The sequence below is a fragment of the Maylandia zebra genome, linkage group LG16, assembly GCF_041146795.1.
Source record: "Maylandia zebra isolate NMK-2024a linkage group LG16, Mzebra_GT3a, whole genome shotgun sequence".
Classification (NCBI taxonomy): domain Eukaryota; kingdom Metazoa; phylum Chordata; class Actinopteri; order Cichliformes; family Cichlidae; genus Maylandia; species Maylandia zebra.
The window spans coordinates 10,086,372-10,104,572 of NC_135182.1; the positions used below are offsets into that span (position 1 = coordinate 10,086,372).

At 41.8% G+C, this 18,201-nt stretch overlaps 1 protein-coding gene across 1 annotated transcript in view; it reads left to right on the forward strand.

The window, feature by feature from the left end:
* The window catches only part of kdm6a (lysine (K)-specific demethylase 6A), a 50,603-nt gene that overhangs the window by 3,528 nt on the left and 28,874 nt on the right, over window positions 1–18,201 (forward strand). The window contains exons 3-6 of the mRNA XM_004572968.5: window positions 1,698–1,806; window positions 2,092–2,141; window positions 8,196–8,254; window positions 17,178–17,298. Coding sequence (XP_004573025.1) covers window positions 1,698–1,806; window positions 2,092–2,141; window positions 8,196–8,254; window positions 17,178–17,298 — 339 coding nt within the window. The remainder of the gene's footprint in view (window positions 1–1,697; window positions 1,807–2,091; window positions 2,142–8,195; window positions 8,255–17,177; window positions 17,299–18,201) is intronic.

Genomic DNA, 18,201 nt, shown 5'->3' on the forward strand with positions numbered 1-18,201 from the left:
AAGACGCAGGAATAAGTAGTAGGATTTAAGAGTGTAACAATGGCCTGAAACAGAAGATGGCAGCACTGCATGTACAAGGATGCCAGCTGCTATTAAACCTTGAAGAAGAAGAAGCAGTGTCCGGTATCGTAGCTGTGTCCAAACCGCATCCTCCTGTGCCCGCATTTGTAGGCTGATTACGTTACAACGACACAACGAAGACTGTCCAAATTCGAAGACTCCAACAAATGCGGCCGACAAATGCGCCCTTCATTTCCCCAGATTTGAAGGATGGGTCGGGTGTATATTTCGTGGCCTAACCTATCCCAACAATGGCGGCAGCTAGTTAGTTTGAATTTTACTCTTATTATTCTTTCTGGGTCACAAAATAAACGTTTAACATACTTTTTAGGCGAGAATGTAGCTGTGTAAACTTCAGTTTATCAAGACGCCACATATTTTCAAAAGTGCTCCAACGTTTTCGGAGACGTCTGTTATCCACCAGCTTGATAGGTAGCCGGGATTCAAGGCTCACTAGAGCCGGCGAGAACACCGGACTCCCAACAAATCGTTTACGAACCCACAGCCGTCTTTCGTTACTCAGGTTAAACATATATAAGTCACTTAGATAACTTAAAAATGTTATTGTTTGGCTTTTTTCAGTATTTTATTTGTTCCTGAGTAAATCGGTTGGCTGAGATTAAAGTTATAGTTTTTACACAGCTGAATAAACGTCTAGCAGACAGCTGATTATCAGAAGTGTGAGATGCTGGAGAATATACTCCGGTGTCCTGTTATATTTTAGATAGCAAGGGACAGACGGCTGAGTTTATTAAACTCCAATGAAACAATCTGCAAATTTCATTAAAATTTAATAAACTATCATCTTGTCTTTATTTTTAGTTAGCACATACCTTAAACACTTAAAGCTGTAAGCTAATGATAGTTATATAAGAGCAGATGCATGCTGGTGCAATAAGCTGTACGCTGTACGTCCAATGGATGCATGATCTGATTAGTCGACTAATCGCAAAAATAATTGGTGACTAGTCGACTATCAAAATAATTGTTTGTGGCAGCCCTATTGTTGAGTTGTAGCTGGTATAAAGCAAGTTCTGTAAAGCACTTTGAGTAATCAGGCAGAGTAGAAACGCGCTATATAAGCACCAGTCAAGTTACAATTTATTTTCTGTGACTGTTACCAGCTCAACAAGACTGTATTCTGTATGCCCAAATTCACAGTACACTCTGTTCAGTTCACTTACCATTTATTTTTGTCAGTTGAGTTACATTTAATTTATTTCAGCGGTTCCAAATGATACAATTGTTTTTCCGCCTTTATTTTACCCTCTCATGTACGCACACAGTCATACTCATCAATCATTTGTCCTTAGTGACTGCAGCGCGGGCTAAAGCGCATAATTTGTATAGCCATTGTTTAAATACTGACTTTCCAGGTCCATATTTGGGCACAGAGCTGGTACTATGCAAAGCAGGTCTAGAAGGTTTGAAAAGGATATCCCTTTGATAGTATGTGAGTCAACTGTGTCAGAACGTTACCTCCAATAAAGCTCATCCGGTGACCTAAGCATTGGTCATATCGGTCCTTTATAGCCTCATAACGTCTCTGTAATATGCACAGGACAAACTGAACATCTACCTTACTGTTATCAGTCGCACCCTTTTAAACTCTTCATTGCTATCACCTTTTTATTTAGGCTGTTAGCTGCTATGATGCCCTCATCCTGAAAGCAGAGGGGAAAGTGGACCCTGACATTTTCTGCCAGCTTGGACACTTCAACCTTCTGCTGGAGGACTATTCAAAAGGTGAGAGACCAGAGTGTAAATGGCTCCCTGTTCCTGTCAAATCTGCTTCTTAGGATCCACTAAGACATCTTTTTTTTCCCAGTAAAAATTTGACTTCACTCTTGTTTCTTTACTCTGCTTGAAAAAATGTTGATAATAAAATATTCAGATTAGGTCATTTGTGCTTTCCTGCTGGGAAGCGTTGAAGTGTAACAGAGCTAAATATCTTTAGCTTTTAACATTGTCACAAATTGTTTACATCCTGTTGAGTCTTTCCCTCTCTCTGCTTTATGTTCTTATATTTAGCATTATCTGCATACCAGAGGTACTTCAATTCACAGTCGGACTACTGGAAGGTAAGCGTTCATGACTCTTATAGGTAACACAGCCATTAAAAAGCTGTATTCATTTATTTATGTTTTAATTTGCTAGGACTGATTTTTTTCTGGGATACACAACATCCCCTATTACCGATTTTTCTACTGCTTTTGTTTTTGAGCTGGCAGAAAGGTACAGGTCAGCATCAGAAACGGTGCCTTAAATGCGCTGCAGGTACTGAGGGGCGGTAGAGGCTAACAACTGCTCAGATGCAAGAATGTTCAGCATGTCATTGTCCTTAAACAGTGTGCGCATACCAAACAATGCTTGACTGGTTGACAGTTAGCCTGTAAAATGCGCCTCAGCAACCTGCTTTAGATTATTCACTCCTAGTCCAGAGCCACTGCTGGAGTAGATACTGTGATTGACAGTTTGATATTAGAATCAGAATCAGAATCAGAAAGGGGTTTATTGCCAAATGTTGAGCAGGTTTACAACATTAGGAAATTGCTGCGGTGCTTCAGTGCAAACATAGTGTCATAAATAGCACTTAAATAGACATGAAAAAATAAAAGTAGGGATAAGAATTAAAAGTGCTACGTAGAAAGATATGTGCATGAGATATACATGAGATATATACATGAGAATAAGAATTAAGAGTGCTATGAGTGCTACGTAGAAAGATATATACATGAGTGCAGGTGGTGATCAGTGCCAAACATAGAATGATGCAGTGACACAGCGTAGGGTCATGTGTTAGTGGCGGGGACAGTCATATGGTTATTGTTCATGTGTCCAACAGCAGAGGGGAAGAAACTGTTCTTATGGCGAGAGGTTCTGGTGCGAATGGACCGGAGCCTCCTGCCTGAGGGGAGCAGGTCAAACAGACTGTGTCCAGGGTGAGAAGGGTCAGCTGAGATCCGAGCTGCACGCCGCAATGTCCTGGAGGTGTACAGGTCCTGCAGAGATGGGAGTCTGCAGCCAATCACCTTCTCAGCAGAGCGCACAACACGCTGCAGTCTCTGTTTGTCCCTGATAGTGGCTCCAGCGTACCACACGGTGATGGAGGAGGTGAGGATGGACTCGATGATTGCAGTGTAGAACTGCATCATCGTCCGTGTTGGCAGGTTGAATTTCTTCAGCTGCCTCAGGAAGTACATCCTCTGCTGGGCTTTCTTGATGACGGAGGTGATGGTGGGCTCCCACTTCAGGTCCTGGGTGATGGTGGTACCCAGGAAGCGGAATGAGTCCACAGAGGTGATGGGGGTGTCAGTCAGGATGATGGGGGGGAGTGGGGCTGTGTGCTTCCTGAAGTCCACAATAATCTCCACTGTCTTCTGGGCATTCAGCACCAGGTTGTTGTGGCTGCACCAGGACACCAGACGTTCAACCTCCCTCCTGTAGGCAGACTCATCCCCGTCAGAGATGAGCCCAATAACGGTGGTGTCATCTGCAAACTTGATTAGCTTGACAGACTGGTGGGTGGAGGTGCAGCAGTTGGTGTACAGGGAGAAGAGCAGAGGAGAAAGAACACAGCCCTGAGGGGAGCCGGTGCTGATGGTCCGGGAGTCCGAGACATTCTTTCCCAGCCTCACATGCTGCTTCCTGTCCGTCAGTAAGTCAGTAATCCACCGGCAGATGGGATCAGGCACATTCATCTGGGAAAGCTTGTCTCGGAGATGGTCTGGAAGGATGGTGTTGAAGGCAGAACTGAAGTCCACAAACAGGATCCTGGCGTAGGTTCCTGGGGAGTCCAGATGCTGCAGGATGAAGTGTAGGGCCATGTTGATGGCGTCGTCTACAGACCTGTTGGCTCTATATGCAAACTGCAGGGGGTCCAGGAGGTGGGAGAGAACCAGGCGCTCAAAAGACTTCATGACCACAGATGTCAGAGCCACGGGTCTGTAGTCATTTAGTCCAGTGATCCTAGGTTTCTTGGGGACAGGGATTATGGTGGAGGACTTGAAGCAGGCAGGCACATGACATGCCTGCAGTGAGGAGTTGAAAATGCTAGAAAACACTGGGGCCAGCTCGTTTGCACAGTGTCTGAGGGTGGCAGGAGACACGCCGTCTGGGCCGGGAGCTTTCCGAGCATTCAGGTTCTTAAACTGCTTCCTCACATCTGCTTCATGAATATGAAGAGTTGTGGTGGGAGGAGGTGATGTGAAATCCTCTTTTGTGTGGGGTGAGGAGGGGGGTGTTGTAGGTGAACAGTTTGAAGGTGGTGATGGCTCTATGGAGGGGGGAGAGGTGGGGGAATTAGTGTCCAAAGTGCCTCTATTGTTGGGGTCGTTGGAGGTGTGAAGGCTGCCTGATGGCTCGTCAAAACGGCAGTAAAAGTCGTTTAGGGTGTTGGCTAAACTATATATTAGTTTATAGAGCTTGGAGATCGGTAGTCATGTCAGTGTGAATATAGTGTGGATATTCTTTTTTGCTGTTTAGTTATTCTGCTGAAACTTGAAGTGCATTCTCTGAATTGGATACAATACCAGGAAGATTGGGTGGATGGATGGAAGCACGCAGTTAACTAAATGTAACAGTCTTGCAAAGACAGTAGCAAACATGATTTCATATAAACTGGCTTGATTACAGGTCATTTAGTCAGCAGTATTATGTAACCGTTTTGAAAGCTGAAGTTTGCCAAATGTTGCCAGCTAGTTTGTGTTTTTTTTATATCTGTGCAGAGACCAGAGTCACGTTGGAAATGCTGTGGCATGAAGGTTAAAGGCTCCTTTCTACTGTTTGTTTTGAACTATCGCAATTCTGCTTTTCATAGCCTTTAAGAGGTCAGGGGATTTTGTTATTCTGTGCTGTGTCAAAGGTTTAAATGTGCATTGGTGGGAGGCTTTGTTCCCCATACGGAAAAGAAATAGTAAAAACTTATATGTGATTACTCATGAAAGTGGCCACTTTCGCATTACTTTCATACATTATTTTAGTAAGTATCCAAAACATACAAGTTTTATTATATAATTTTTCAAGGGATCTTATATCTGTTTTCACTCTTATATGCTTTTCATACAAGTTTCACACAAGACGGATACAAACTTTATAGGATTTATATATATCTTTTCCATATGGGTCCACCTCTAACTTGGGATTTTTTACTGTAGTTGCTTATTACTTAGGAAGAGACTGTAGCAGGATGACAACCTGCCTAAATTGCAGTTCCAGTGACATCCAATTTGCATCAAGAATAACCATGGCTTTACAGCAGTAACTAATTTACTACTGAATGGAATAAAATAAAGAAATAAGGCTAGTCAGCTAGTCTATAAGTAAGTAAGTAAAATGTATTTATATAGCACATTTCACAGATAAAAATCACAAAGTGCTTTATAATAAGATCAGACATACAAGCTAAAATTAATTAAAAGCCCGTTTGTATAAAAATGTCTTCAGCTGCTTTTTAAAGGAGTCAGTTGAGTCTAGAAAACAGTTACAATTTAATCAACAAAATAACTGATTTAACCGAGGTTAAACAGTGTCCCAGATCTAGCATGTGTGTTTTGCCACCATTAGTCACATAATTCAGGAAAGAAATTCTGTCTTAAATGTTGCTGAAATGTCTTTCTCATTGTGCTGTGCCTAACACTGGACACATGATGCTGCAGGTAGCACTAGCAGCCTTCTTTCCTTGTAGATTAGTGCCCACAATGTGGTTATTTAGTGTTCTGGTTCATATGTCGGTTTCGTTTGACAAAGTCTACACAAAACCGTTCATTAACGGAGCAAAGTAATGCAGAATCAGTGGCTAGCAGGGAATCATCTGGATTACTTTACGTTTAGCTAGTTTCAAACTTCCTATAACCACAACAAGTAAGAGAGAGAGATGCTGGTGTTTGGTTTCACCTCAGCACTGAAAGCGACCAAGCTAGAGAGAGATGGTGTAAGCATGTTTGCTGGAGCCTTAAGTCATATCAACTCACTTAATCACAGTTTTTGGTTAAAGAAAAACTATGTCTTTAAAGCCCAAAAGGTTGATTCTGTTCATCTGGACGTAGCATTTTCAGTGGGAGAAACGTTTCGTCACTCAGCCAAGTGACTTCTTCAGTCTCAGCTGACTGCAGAGTTCCCAGCCTTTTAAACAGTACATTTGCACAATAACTGAAACCAGCCCACTGAATGGGCTGTGAGGTCAGTTCCTTGGTCATTAATATGAAAACCATTGATGAAAGACCACTGATTAATGGCCATGAGAACCATTCAGAGAGTTGGGGAATGGCTGCAATCACAGCAGTGTAAGATGGCGAAAGATGTACCCTTAGGCCTCCTCCTGGAGTCTAGATGAACAGAATCAACCTTTTGGGATTTACTTACCTGGATGACTGAGCATGCATCAAGATATGCCTGCAAAACAAGCTATCTTAGTGGTCCCATTAGCGGCCATTGCTCTGTTGCTAATGTGCAGTGTAGAACTGAATGAATAGACTTTAGATCAATTGGTATCAGAGCCAGTTTTTGAAGTCCGGATTGGACTGATATCCAGTCCAGCTACTGGATCGGTACATGCCCAGTTGAACATTAGTCTTTCACTGTGTAATGAATCCCCTTTTGGGGATGCTCGTTTGTTTTTATTCTTTTTACACTGCTCTGCTACAAATGAACTACGTTTGTTATGATTTTGTTTTCTCCTATCATCACAACTTTTTCAGTATTTTGTTGCTAACTGCTTTGAAGCAAGTTCATAGCATGACAGTTTTAAGCTTGTTTTTCTCCAGTGTGGTCATATGATTTGTTGTCTTTGCAGTTTTTTATTAATCCCAAGTTTTTTGGAAAGTGGAGCGGCTGTGCTGAGAGTTTGCACCTGTATTCTGTCTAAACTAAAAGCAATAAGGTTAAGTGAAGTGTCGCGCATCCTCTTAATTTAACAGGGCAATGCATAGCTTGTCCTGCTAAATTACAAGTGTATCATGCCTGGCATGAACTAGCACATTAACTTATTTGTATTGTTCAGGAGGATCACAGACAATATTGTGAGGGGAAAAGCAAACTTAATATGGTGAGAAAGAGGATCACAAAAGCACTTCAGGGGAAGGAGACAAAAAGTGCTCTATTTCTGTCTACCCGACCACAATTACCTCATCCATAATCATGGTCCCCCATTGTGTAATTTGTTAGCTTAAACCCCAGATCAGTAGTTTTTTTTTCCTTAAAGCATTATTTGAACTTTAGTCAAATTGTCCAGTCATCTATGTTATGATAGTTTCCAGTCCGTGCTCTTCATGTGCTTCAGCACGCCCGTTAAACAGAGGTGTTGAGAGTTCGATTGTGATCAGACCTGACAGCTCCCTGCTTACAGCTCACCACAGTGAAGTGATAATGTAAGCTCGTAGTCTCGATTTCCCCGACTCAGTGCCAGTCCCAATGAGACTGCCTCCCTTTAACAAAGCAAAAATAAAAAATAAATACTGTAACAGAAAGACGGTGTTTTATTTATGTAACAATGCATCGTTTGTGTGCCATGTATAGATTACTGCACTAATATGGGGGAAGGGAGACAATGACTCATGACTGATTTTGGACATGAGTTAAACACAAAACCTAAACTAGATTTCCATATAAAATGATCACTGAGATAGAAAGTTAGAAGCAACATGGGGTTGCTATAGATGGTACAAAACAAACGGTGGACCTGAGAAGTGAAGCCAAGGCAGAAGTGCCTTCAGTTGCCATTCTTTCAATGGCCATCCATCTTCATCCGCTTTATCCAGGGCTGGGTCGCGGGGGCAGCAGCCTAAGCAAAGCATTTTGACATTTAAAAAACAAATAAGAAGAAGGATTCAGGGCCCTAAAATTGAAAATGGAAACCTTTTTTCTTTTTTTGGCTATTGTTTAATGTGGTGCTACATTCTCTCTTCTATCTTGCTCTCTGTTTCACCTCAGGGAAGAATTCATTTAAAGTGGTATTAAAGGCCTTGAAAAGTCATACATTTAACTAGTATTGAATGTGTATAAACATGTTTTCGTGCCATCAAGGTTATCCTTGCGAGCTCTTACTTTAGTGCTAAATTCTGTACAGTAAACAATGAGCTGAAAAACGTCTGTTTTGCTCTTAACAACAATTTTCCAACCTTTGGTTTTCTCCACAGAATGCTGCCTTTTTATATGGCCTTGGCATGGTTTACTTCCATTATAATGCATTTCAGTGGTAAGTACTTTTGAAAAAAAAAGTTTCTCATTGAATGTGTGATCTCTGCCAGTTTTATAATTGTTTCTCCATGAACCAAGTGGGGATTTAAAAAATCCTTTTCCTTTGCTGTGTAACGGTCTGACCTTGTGGTAAATAAGCGCACGTTATGTCACCCCAACTTTGTGTGAGGACCAAGAAACTTGATAAAAGCAGAACTGTTTCAGGGAAAGACAGAACAGTTGTAAGGCAAGGTTCCCCTCTGGACTGAAGGCTGCCTTCGTGTATCAAGCTAATATGCAGATAAGAGTAAGAGAAATCCTTTTTTGAATTCCCAGTGCTCAATAGGCACTTGACATATTATTGTCAGGCATTAGTTGTGTGTGTGTGTTTGTTGAAGTATTGCTTTCCCGGCTATTGGAAGTACACTTTTCTGTGTTTATGTGATTTATATGCTGTTAACAGGCACTTTTTGTCATTAAATGTTTACATCTGTTGCACTAGAGAAACTTTGTGTGTTATGAATGATGTCTTTGTATTCCATTAAATATTCCCAGTAAGCCAAGAGGCACTGGCTGACCCTCAAGGTTGTGGAATTGGTGTAAGTTATCACCACCTCTGCCATTTAATTTTTTAAAAATTACACATGCTGGTAAAAATATTCTTGACTCTTTTTTTGCTTTCTTAAATCCTTTTAACCTAGGGCTGTTCGATGTAACGATATATATCGGATGACGATATAAAAACGTCTATCGTTTCATTTTACGCTATCGTTTGTTTCGTGGTGTCGCAAAATAAACTGTTTACGGCAATATTTTTTCATGGTTTTGATGGTCACTGTAGTGGCTATATTAATTTCTTAAAGTTCTCTCTATCGCTTATATTTAATATAACTACACTACAGACAGACAAGCGTTTGTTTTTATGCGTTGTCGTTAGCAACAACGACGGTAAAACCACCGCGTGTCTGCTTGTTCCACATAAACCTTTCACAATAAAGCTCAAGATCCTGTTGAGACTTTTCAAAATAAACTGAATCACGTGAAAGAGCAGATTGTTTACGGATGAGAAGCAAAAAAGAGCCGCCAGGTGCTAAAAAATAAACCTTAGACTCAAACGTGAGTACAGGCTTTTCCCCGCAGCACGCCGTGCACGCCGTGTAATAAGCCGTGTGCAGTCAGCACAATCTGGAGCTGAACACTCTTAAGACTGTAGAGATGACAGTGGCCTTCAGGAGACATCCCTCAACTCTGCTCCCCCTCACCATATCAGACAGCCCTGTGTCAACTGTGAAGACCTTCAAGTTCCTGGGTACAACCATCTCCCAGGACCTGAAGTGGGAGACCAACATCAACTCCATCCTCAAAAAGACCCAGCAGAGGATGTACTTCCTGAGACAACTGGGGAAGTACAGTCTTCCACAGGAGCTGCTGATCCAGTTCCATACTGCGGTCATTGAGTCTGTCCTGTGCTCCTCCATCACAGTCTGGTATGGAGCAGCCACTAAACAGGACAGGAGCAGACTGCAGCGGACTGTACGGGCAGCAGAAAGGATCATCGGCACCCCCCTGCCCTCCATCCAGGATCTGTACCTCTCAAGAACCAGGAAACGGGCAGGGAAAATCATCACAGACCCCTCGCACCCTGCACACAGACTTTTTGATCTGCTGCCCTCTGGCAGACGGTACAGAAGCCTGCAGACCAGGAACAGTTTCTTTCCCCTCGCCATCTCTCTTCTTAACAGTTGACCTGTCACACTGCTCCCACTGCCAGACTGCAACTGCACCTTATGTACATTTTGTAGTATTCATTCCACCTCATTCATTTCTGTATTTTAGGTATATAAGTTTAGATTCGTTATTTATAGTTGGTTTACACAGCTTTGTGTATGTATGTGTAATGTGTATATATATATATAGGTGTGTGTGTGTGTGTGTGTGTGTGTGTGTGTGTGTGTGTGTGTGTGTGTGTGTGTGATTTACATTGCTGTGCTTGAGAGCCACCATCTGCACATATACTTGGCCAATAAACACGATTCTGATTCTGATAAATACTCACAAAGAAAACGGCGGCCGTTACAACTTACCGGTATGTCTAAAAATGTATCGTTTCATGCATCGGTTAAAACACTCGACTCCAGCTACATGACGCTCAGCTGGAAACACTTCACGCAAGTCGAGCTGCCTGAGATTCACAGAATTTACAGAAAATGTTACATTTTTGTGATTTATATCATTATCGGACGATAGATGTCTTAATATCGGGATATGAGATTTTGGTCATATCGCACAGCCCTAGCACAACAGACTTTCCACTTGTGTATCGTGATTGTATAAAATCTTGGAGGCTAAGACTGTATTCAGATTGCTTTGTTCTGCTGCCGCCTGTGCTGGTGTTGATGTGCAAAGATGTGATGAGCGCTGACACTTATTGCATTAGAATGTAGTAGATAAGTCTGTGATGTGAGTGTAGTCATCTTGCTACACCGACTGAAGTCCCATCAAACAAATCTTGTAACCAGACTTATGGAAACCAGGGGTGTAGCTTTCTTATATACCAGGCTGTAGAGGCTGACCTGCTGCTGTGTCTGTTACCTTTGGGCCTGTTGATTTTATTGCTTTCATAAGCTACACCAGCAGAACATCTTATTTTTTCCCTTAGCCTAAGCCAAGCTTTTAAAGCTTGAAAACCTTCTTTAGCAAGTCTTTTACTACATTAGTGCTTTTTGCCCTGTAAGGGACCACCTTGTTCCTGGGTCTATTTCACTGAATCCCCATTGTAGAACTTTTACTTTGATTTAAGATCAAATACTTTTAAGTAATGTCCAGCATTTTTGTCTAATGACCAACCAACGTATTATCATTGGTTGGTCATTAGACAAAGGCAGATATTTCCTATCAAATTTAAAATTACATTATACATTGCAGTGCACCGGCTGCATATGCACCTGTCAGGCTTTAGGATCAGAAATGACTACTCGTCTGTGCTCCATCAGTTTCAGGAGTAGAAAAATATGATTGGGTGGCTGATACAGTATTTTCCTATGGAGTACTGGTACCCAGTACTCCATTTTTTAGTACTGGGATTCCAAGCGATCTGAAAATGTGACATCAACAGACTGACGATGAGTCACATGAGCACATCTCTTTCACAAAATTCAAAACTATAATTTTTAACACCAGGCAACTAGGGAAAGGGCTTCACCTGCATTAGGTGGTACTCAATTTTAATGGAAAAACGACCAAAAGGAGGATCGGGCCGAGCTTGTAAGGTACTATTGGAAAGGGCTATTAGTGTAGCCGAGAGACCTGCGCAGAAAAAGTCTGTGTACAATAAAGAGGAGAAAGATTTTTACGTGATGTTCTAAATGGTTAATCTAAGACTGGTTGCATGTTTCAAGTGATAAACTATGTCTGAGTTTGCTGAATTGCAGAGAAATTGTTGTCTGCAGAGCCTGCATATTCATCCTTTGCCCTCTTGCTCGCCATATGTAATTCCTTTCCTAAGTGCTTTCTGAGTCTCTCAGTGCAAACAGTGGTTGTAGAGCTGTACAGTCATGTTTCATTCACACTAAGATGAAACCATGGTTTTGACAGGTTTTTGAATCTGTTTGTGTAAAACGGCTGTGAGTGTTGGGGGATGTTAATGGGGGAGGGGAGCATGTCATGTTGGGACCTCAAGGTCAGATTACGTCAACTTGAGCCGGAGGCCCAAAGGAATGCTGAGCTGTCAAACGGTGAATGTTACTTCACAACGCTGTAGTTTTGCATATCCAGAGAGGGATGCTAGCCTATGAATCACAATCCTTTGATTCTTAGTGTTTATTAAAAATAAAAATAAATAAATAAAAAGAAAGCCATAATGGAAGGATAAGATATTAGGTCATAAATGCCATGCTAATTTTGATGTTGAAATAATGTTGGACATTCAATTTCAAATGGTCACCAACCAGTAGCCATATTTCAGATGTGCACCTTTTTGTTGTTGAATGGTCTTTTCTAAAGGCCTGGGTCGCCCTCTGTTCATCCTTTGGCTCGAGTCTGCCTTATGCTGTGTGTCACAACCTATTTGGTAGAGCAGCTTCACTTTGGATTGTGCCATTTAGGGAGGGGAGGGTGAACACGGAGGGGAGGGTGAACACAGAGGGGAGGGAGAGAGGGAGGGCCCAGATAAACAGGGAGGAGGGAAGGAGGGCAATGAGTTCAGTCAAGCTGCCGTTTGTGTGTGCGTGTATGTTGCACACAGTCAGCAGTGAGCTGAGTGCCCTGCCATACAGGAGAAGGGCTTCGTGCTGATATGCAGTTGCTATTGTTGTCATAGCTACACAGTGAGTGGCTTCAACTGGAAACTAGTATTTGTCTGTGTTTTAATGTGCTCTCGTCTCTGTAGGTTAGTTTATTTCAATATTGCTGAGAGATCGGTGCTGAAATGTTGAAAGGCTGCTGTCATGCTAGCAAATTTACGATTGCTCTGACATACACTACACTTGTGAAGCCAGACCCGCCGATATAGACCAGATCCACTGTGCAGATACTGTTACTGAATGACTGATTTTTAGCTTGCAGCAAAAGTGTTGAAGAGAAATTTGGGGACTTGAATTTTCAAACTGCTGAGCATGCTGTCATTCTTAAATAATCGCGCTCCATTTTCTGCTGGCTGTGCTGTATTTGACATTACAAGGATGGATTTGTTTAAAAAAAGGAGGGAGGGTTTGCATGTGCACTTTGCTTTTATTTTACAGATAAAAACAAAACGGTACAGCGGAAAGTCTGTTTGCCTTTTTCTGGGCTGAACTGAGAAATTAGTTCAGCATTTTGCTGGCAACTAGGGACCAAGATATGAAGTCCTCTTGTTAGCTTTGATGGAACATTATACCATTGTCACGTCAAGTTTATGTGAACTGAAACCTGTTTCAGACTAGAGTAAAAAAAGTAGGATGGCAAACTGTGCAACCAGGAAAAACCACTGGTAAATAAGCTTGGCTTTTGGGTGTGTTTGTTTGTTTGTTTTTTCTGTCTGGGAACAGTTGAAAGTCAATGCAGTTACCCTCTGGGAGGCCAGAGGCTGAGTGCCCTCTGCTCTGGGCACCCAACTTTGGTCGCAAGGCAACTGCTCAGCCTCTGGGTGGGAAGTCCAAGGCGGGCAGACTCCAGTCCCTCTTCAGTAGATTGATGAAGGTTTGCTGTTAATTGCCGTCTAATCTATAAATGCAGACAAGTTGCCAACAAATTTTAATCAGTGGTTTGCTCAATCACATATAGAATAGCACAAACCTGAGTTACTGTTCGGGCACTGAAAAGCATGTTTTATTTTGTGCCAATGTGTGTAGTTGCCTCTTGGACTGTTTATTTGGAATGAGAGGGAAAGATGTTACCAGAACAAGTGTGTAATTGGCACGGCTGGATGGCTTAAAGCTGTAGGTCTCTTCTGTCGCTCTTTCCTCAGTGTTTATAGCCGAGTCCCACATGTTCCTGCTCCACAATGATGCTGGTATTTTACTGAAACAGTAGAAGTAAACTCAACTTAATGGAAGGAGGAGAATTCTAATGCAAGACACATACAAGGATTCAGCTTACTTTCTCTCTTTATTTTATTTTTTTTAAATTATAGTGAGCAGAGCAGGTTCCAGTGTGTCTGAATGTTGCAAAAGGGTCAGTGTTAGTTAAATTAATATGCAGAATATTCCAAGTCGTGTGCTTTCCTCTTCAGACACTCGAAGTCAGACGCAACAATACAAAAGTATAATCTGTAAGAATTAAACGCCCTCTCCACTTAGCCAGCTGTGCCACTCAACTTCGATGTTTAATATGAAGTAATGGCAAGAAGTTGTTAAAGAAAGAAAGAGTTAATGTTACACTGCAGTAGATTTCTAAGAAAGCACTCTACTTTGATGGAGGATTTATTTATTTTATTTTGTAAGTCTGCAGTTACCTTGAGAGTTAATAAATATGTATAATTACTCTGCATCTGTAGCAAGTTTCACACCATCACCATGGACTGGAAGTTCTAAGTGTGCAGTGAATGATGGTTGGGTTAGGGTTGAGTTTTTTTCACTCAGCTGCTCTTCTTGGCCCGTCACAACAGTTGCATCATCATTTGCAAAGCCAATAAACTTTGCATGACATTTTATCAGAGATCCTCTCACAGCAAGGCTTTCTAACTGTAGGATGTGAGACTGCAGCCCCGGTGCATAGCATCAGTTAGGTTTCGCACACTGTAGAATACCTCTGATCAATCATATTTGTACACCCGGCACAGTAAGAGCATCTTCATTAACATGCGGACAGCTTGGAACTGACAATAGATAATGTTTTGTTCTTCTAAACATCGTATATGTCAGGTGTTACAAATGGATTTCAGGCTTATATGGAGGAACAGTTTGCAATAAAGCAACTCTAAGGTCAAATCCTGCCTCCACTCGAGTCTCAGTCCTCAAGCCTTCACACAGTTACCGACAATTTCAAACAGAAGTGTTCACACTTGTATCATATTTACCGATTCCTCTTCAGCCTTGTTACCTGCTCCCTGACTTTTGCTCTTGGTGAAATGCTTGTAGTTTGCCGCGTCTTTACTTGTTTGCCCCGTTTAGATCTGGCCCAGCCTGAGAGAGTTGATTATGCACGGTCCAATGCTGGCAAGTCTGTCCCTGGCCCAGGGTACAGCTCTGCAGGTCGGATGTAGGCGGGAACAGATTTGAGATTGCAGTATTATCACAAACAGATTGCATGTAGAGTGCTTAACAAATGTGTTAAACCACATGTCATAAGTGCCAACTTGTTCCTGAACTGATTCAGAGAAAAACCACCCCCAAAAAACAGTGGTAGCCGACCGACTCGGTCTTATTGCTGTTTTATCCCCATTCTACCGCCATATTGACACACCAGTGTTGATTTGAAGACGGGCAAGTTGACTACAAGTGGTCTCAGACCCTGGTCCCTGACTTTGAAGCCACAATGTACAATTTAAAAATGGTGTCAGACTATGTTAACTGTTCATCTGCACAATTTTATACAATTTCTTCAGATTTAATGCAGATTTTTATTTGTGTAAAAACAAACAGCGGTGGATGGAGCAGCTACAAAGTTTTGCTTTTCTTTGCATCAGAGTTTTTGATCGGGTGTTTTGATGAAGGACTCCCGCTTGCCTTTTTCCACTAAAGGCATTAATGGTGATCACAGGAACAGCACTGCTGTTTACGACACTAGAAACACGTTTTTCTTTCACTCTACCCGAGCTCACCAGCTCGGTAATGGCTCCGCCTCTTTGCTCTTTATGGTGTGTAAAGATACTCTGGGTCCACGTTAAACTGTGCCAGCATCATCACTACTGCTGTTATGTTATCAGTGTTTTTGTTTAAAACTGGGGCCTGTTTGGGCTTAATGTTGTCAGACCTTTTAGTCACACGCTGCTCCTAAACACATTTATACTGAAGGTCCATTTTTAGTCGCACATGCGCGTGAAACCCTCATGTTTACATCATTTAACACATCGGCGCAATACAGAGCCATGCGTTAACCGAAGCATCGAAGCAAAGTTCGTGTTGAGAATTTTTTTTTAATAATCGAGTTCTTGGAATTACTCAATGAAATGTTGTAGCCCTGAAATGGTTTCTTTACCTACAAGTTATGCTTCTATATGTATGCAAACATGTAACAGCTCAAGTGAGACGCCTCTGGCTCCCACCAGATCACTTGCCATGAAAAATCATCTTATGAATATAGTAAGCTAACAAAGTGCACATAACTCCATCTTTACTGTAGTGATGAGGGCCTCCACGTAGTTGACCCTGTTGTGAACTTTGCAAGCAAGCAAAGAGGAAAAAAAATTTACTTTTGGGAAAAGACACATGCGTGAAGCCCACATGGAACCATGTGTATCATAGATTTGGGCTGGTAGATACCAATATACAGTAGTGTCTGCAGCACCTTGAAGAATAATGGGAAGATACTAGAGAAGACACTATCCACTGACCATAAAGGCTACAGTACAATATACTGATACACTGCTGAAGCCATTTTATTTAATTGAAGTAAACAAATTGCCTGCAGCTGTTTGTACAGTGAAATGATTAAGATTTTTTTTCTGTTGTAAAAGTAGCATCAAGCCTTATCTGGGCTACCTCAACCTGGATAATGTTTCGCAACACTAGAATAGTTTACAGCTTAGCAGCTGTTATGTTATGTATGGGTTAAGTTGCACAGTTGCATCTTGCTGCCTTAAATGGCTAATATTAGGTCCTCATCCCTTATCTCAACCTAATTTCCGAGATGGTTTTACAAATGGGATTTCACTCATTTTCCAAGTTTTTTTTTTCTTTTTTCTTTTCAAAGTAGCATTTACACTTATCTGGTTACCTTGGAGATTTTTATACTCCATATTATTACCATATCCATTCCATTCGCTTCCGCTTCTCCTTTTCAGGGTCGCGGGGGGCGCTGGAGCCTATCCCAGCTGTCATAGGGCGAGAGGCGGGGTACACCCTGGACAGGTCGCCAGTCTGTCGCAGGGCTAACACACAGAGACAGACAGCCAGTCGCACTCACACTCACATTCACTCGCACATTCACACCTAATGGCAATTTGGATTATCCAATTAACCTATCCCCACAAGCTGCATGTCTTTGGACGGTGGGAGGAAGCCGGAGTACCCGGAGGGAACCCACGCAAACACGGGGAGAACATGCAAACTCCACACAGAAAGACCCCGGCCTGATGTTGGAATTGAACTCAGGACCTTCTTGCTGTGCGGCAACAGTGCTAACCACCGTGGCACCGTGCTGCCCCTATTACCATATTATTATTATTATTATTATTATTATTATTATTATTGATTGGTAGTGTAGTAAAGTGTCCACATGGGCTATATTGGCATATTTTATTAGGTTTACTGTTTGTATTCATTTCTGTTCTTGTTAATCCTCCTATTTTTGTGGTCTTTTTCCAGGGCAATCAAGGCATTCCAGGAGGTGCTTTACATCGATCCCAGTTTCTCAAGAGCTAAAGAGATTCATCTGAGACTGGGATTCATGTTTAAAGTCAACACAGACTACGAGTCAAGCTTAAAGGTAAATTCAATTCAATTTCAATTCAGTTTTATTTATATAGCACCAAATCACAACAACAGTCGCCTCATGGTGCTTTATATTGTAAGGTACACCCTACAATAAAAGATACAGAGAAAAACCCAACAATCATATGACCCCCTATGAGCAAGCTCTTTGGTGACAGTGGGAAGGAAAAACTCCCTTTTAACAGGAAGAAACCTCCAGCAGAACCGGGCTCAGGGAGGAGCACCCAACTGACGCGACCGGTTGGGGTGAGAGAAGGAAGACAGGATAAAGACATGCTGTGGAAGAGAGACAGAGATTTATAACAAGTACAATTCAATGCAGAGAGGTCTATTAACACATAGTGAGTGAGAAAGGTGACTGAAAAGGAAAATCTCAATGCATCATGGGAGTTCCCCAGCAGCCTATGCCTATTGCAGCATAACTAAGGGAGGGTTCAGGGTCACCTGGTCCAGCCCTAACTATATGCTTTAGCAAAAAGGAAAGTTTAAAGCCTAATCTTAAAAGTAGAGATAGTGTCTGTAAATCTAAATAGATATGAAGTTTGAGACAGAATCCAGTCTGTGTTTTCAGGATTTTATTTCAGTGGTGTCATATCTTCCACCTTGTCTTGTTTTATGTATTTTCACTGAGATGGTAAAATATGTTGGACTGAACTGAAGCATGCATGCACAGATAAAAAGGGTGATCTGAGGTTGCTATACTGAGGCTGCAGAACAATGTCCAACTTAATAGGATGCACTGTAGAGGACTACTGAACAGATGTTGTCTCACACATTTTAATAATGAAGTTACTGATTTCAGTTGGAATATTCTAAATATCTTGAACTATCCATCACAAAGGACTTGGGGTGACAACTCTGGCTGTGGTCTGACGTGATTTAATAAATGTAGTCAGAA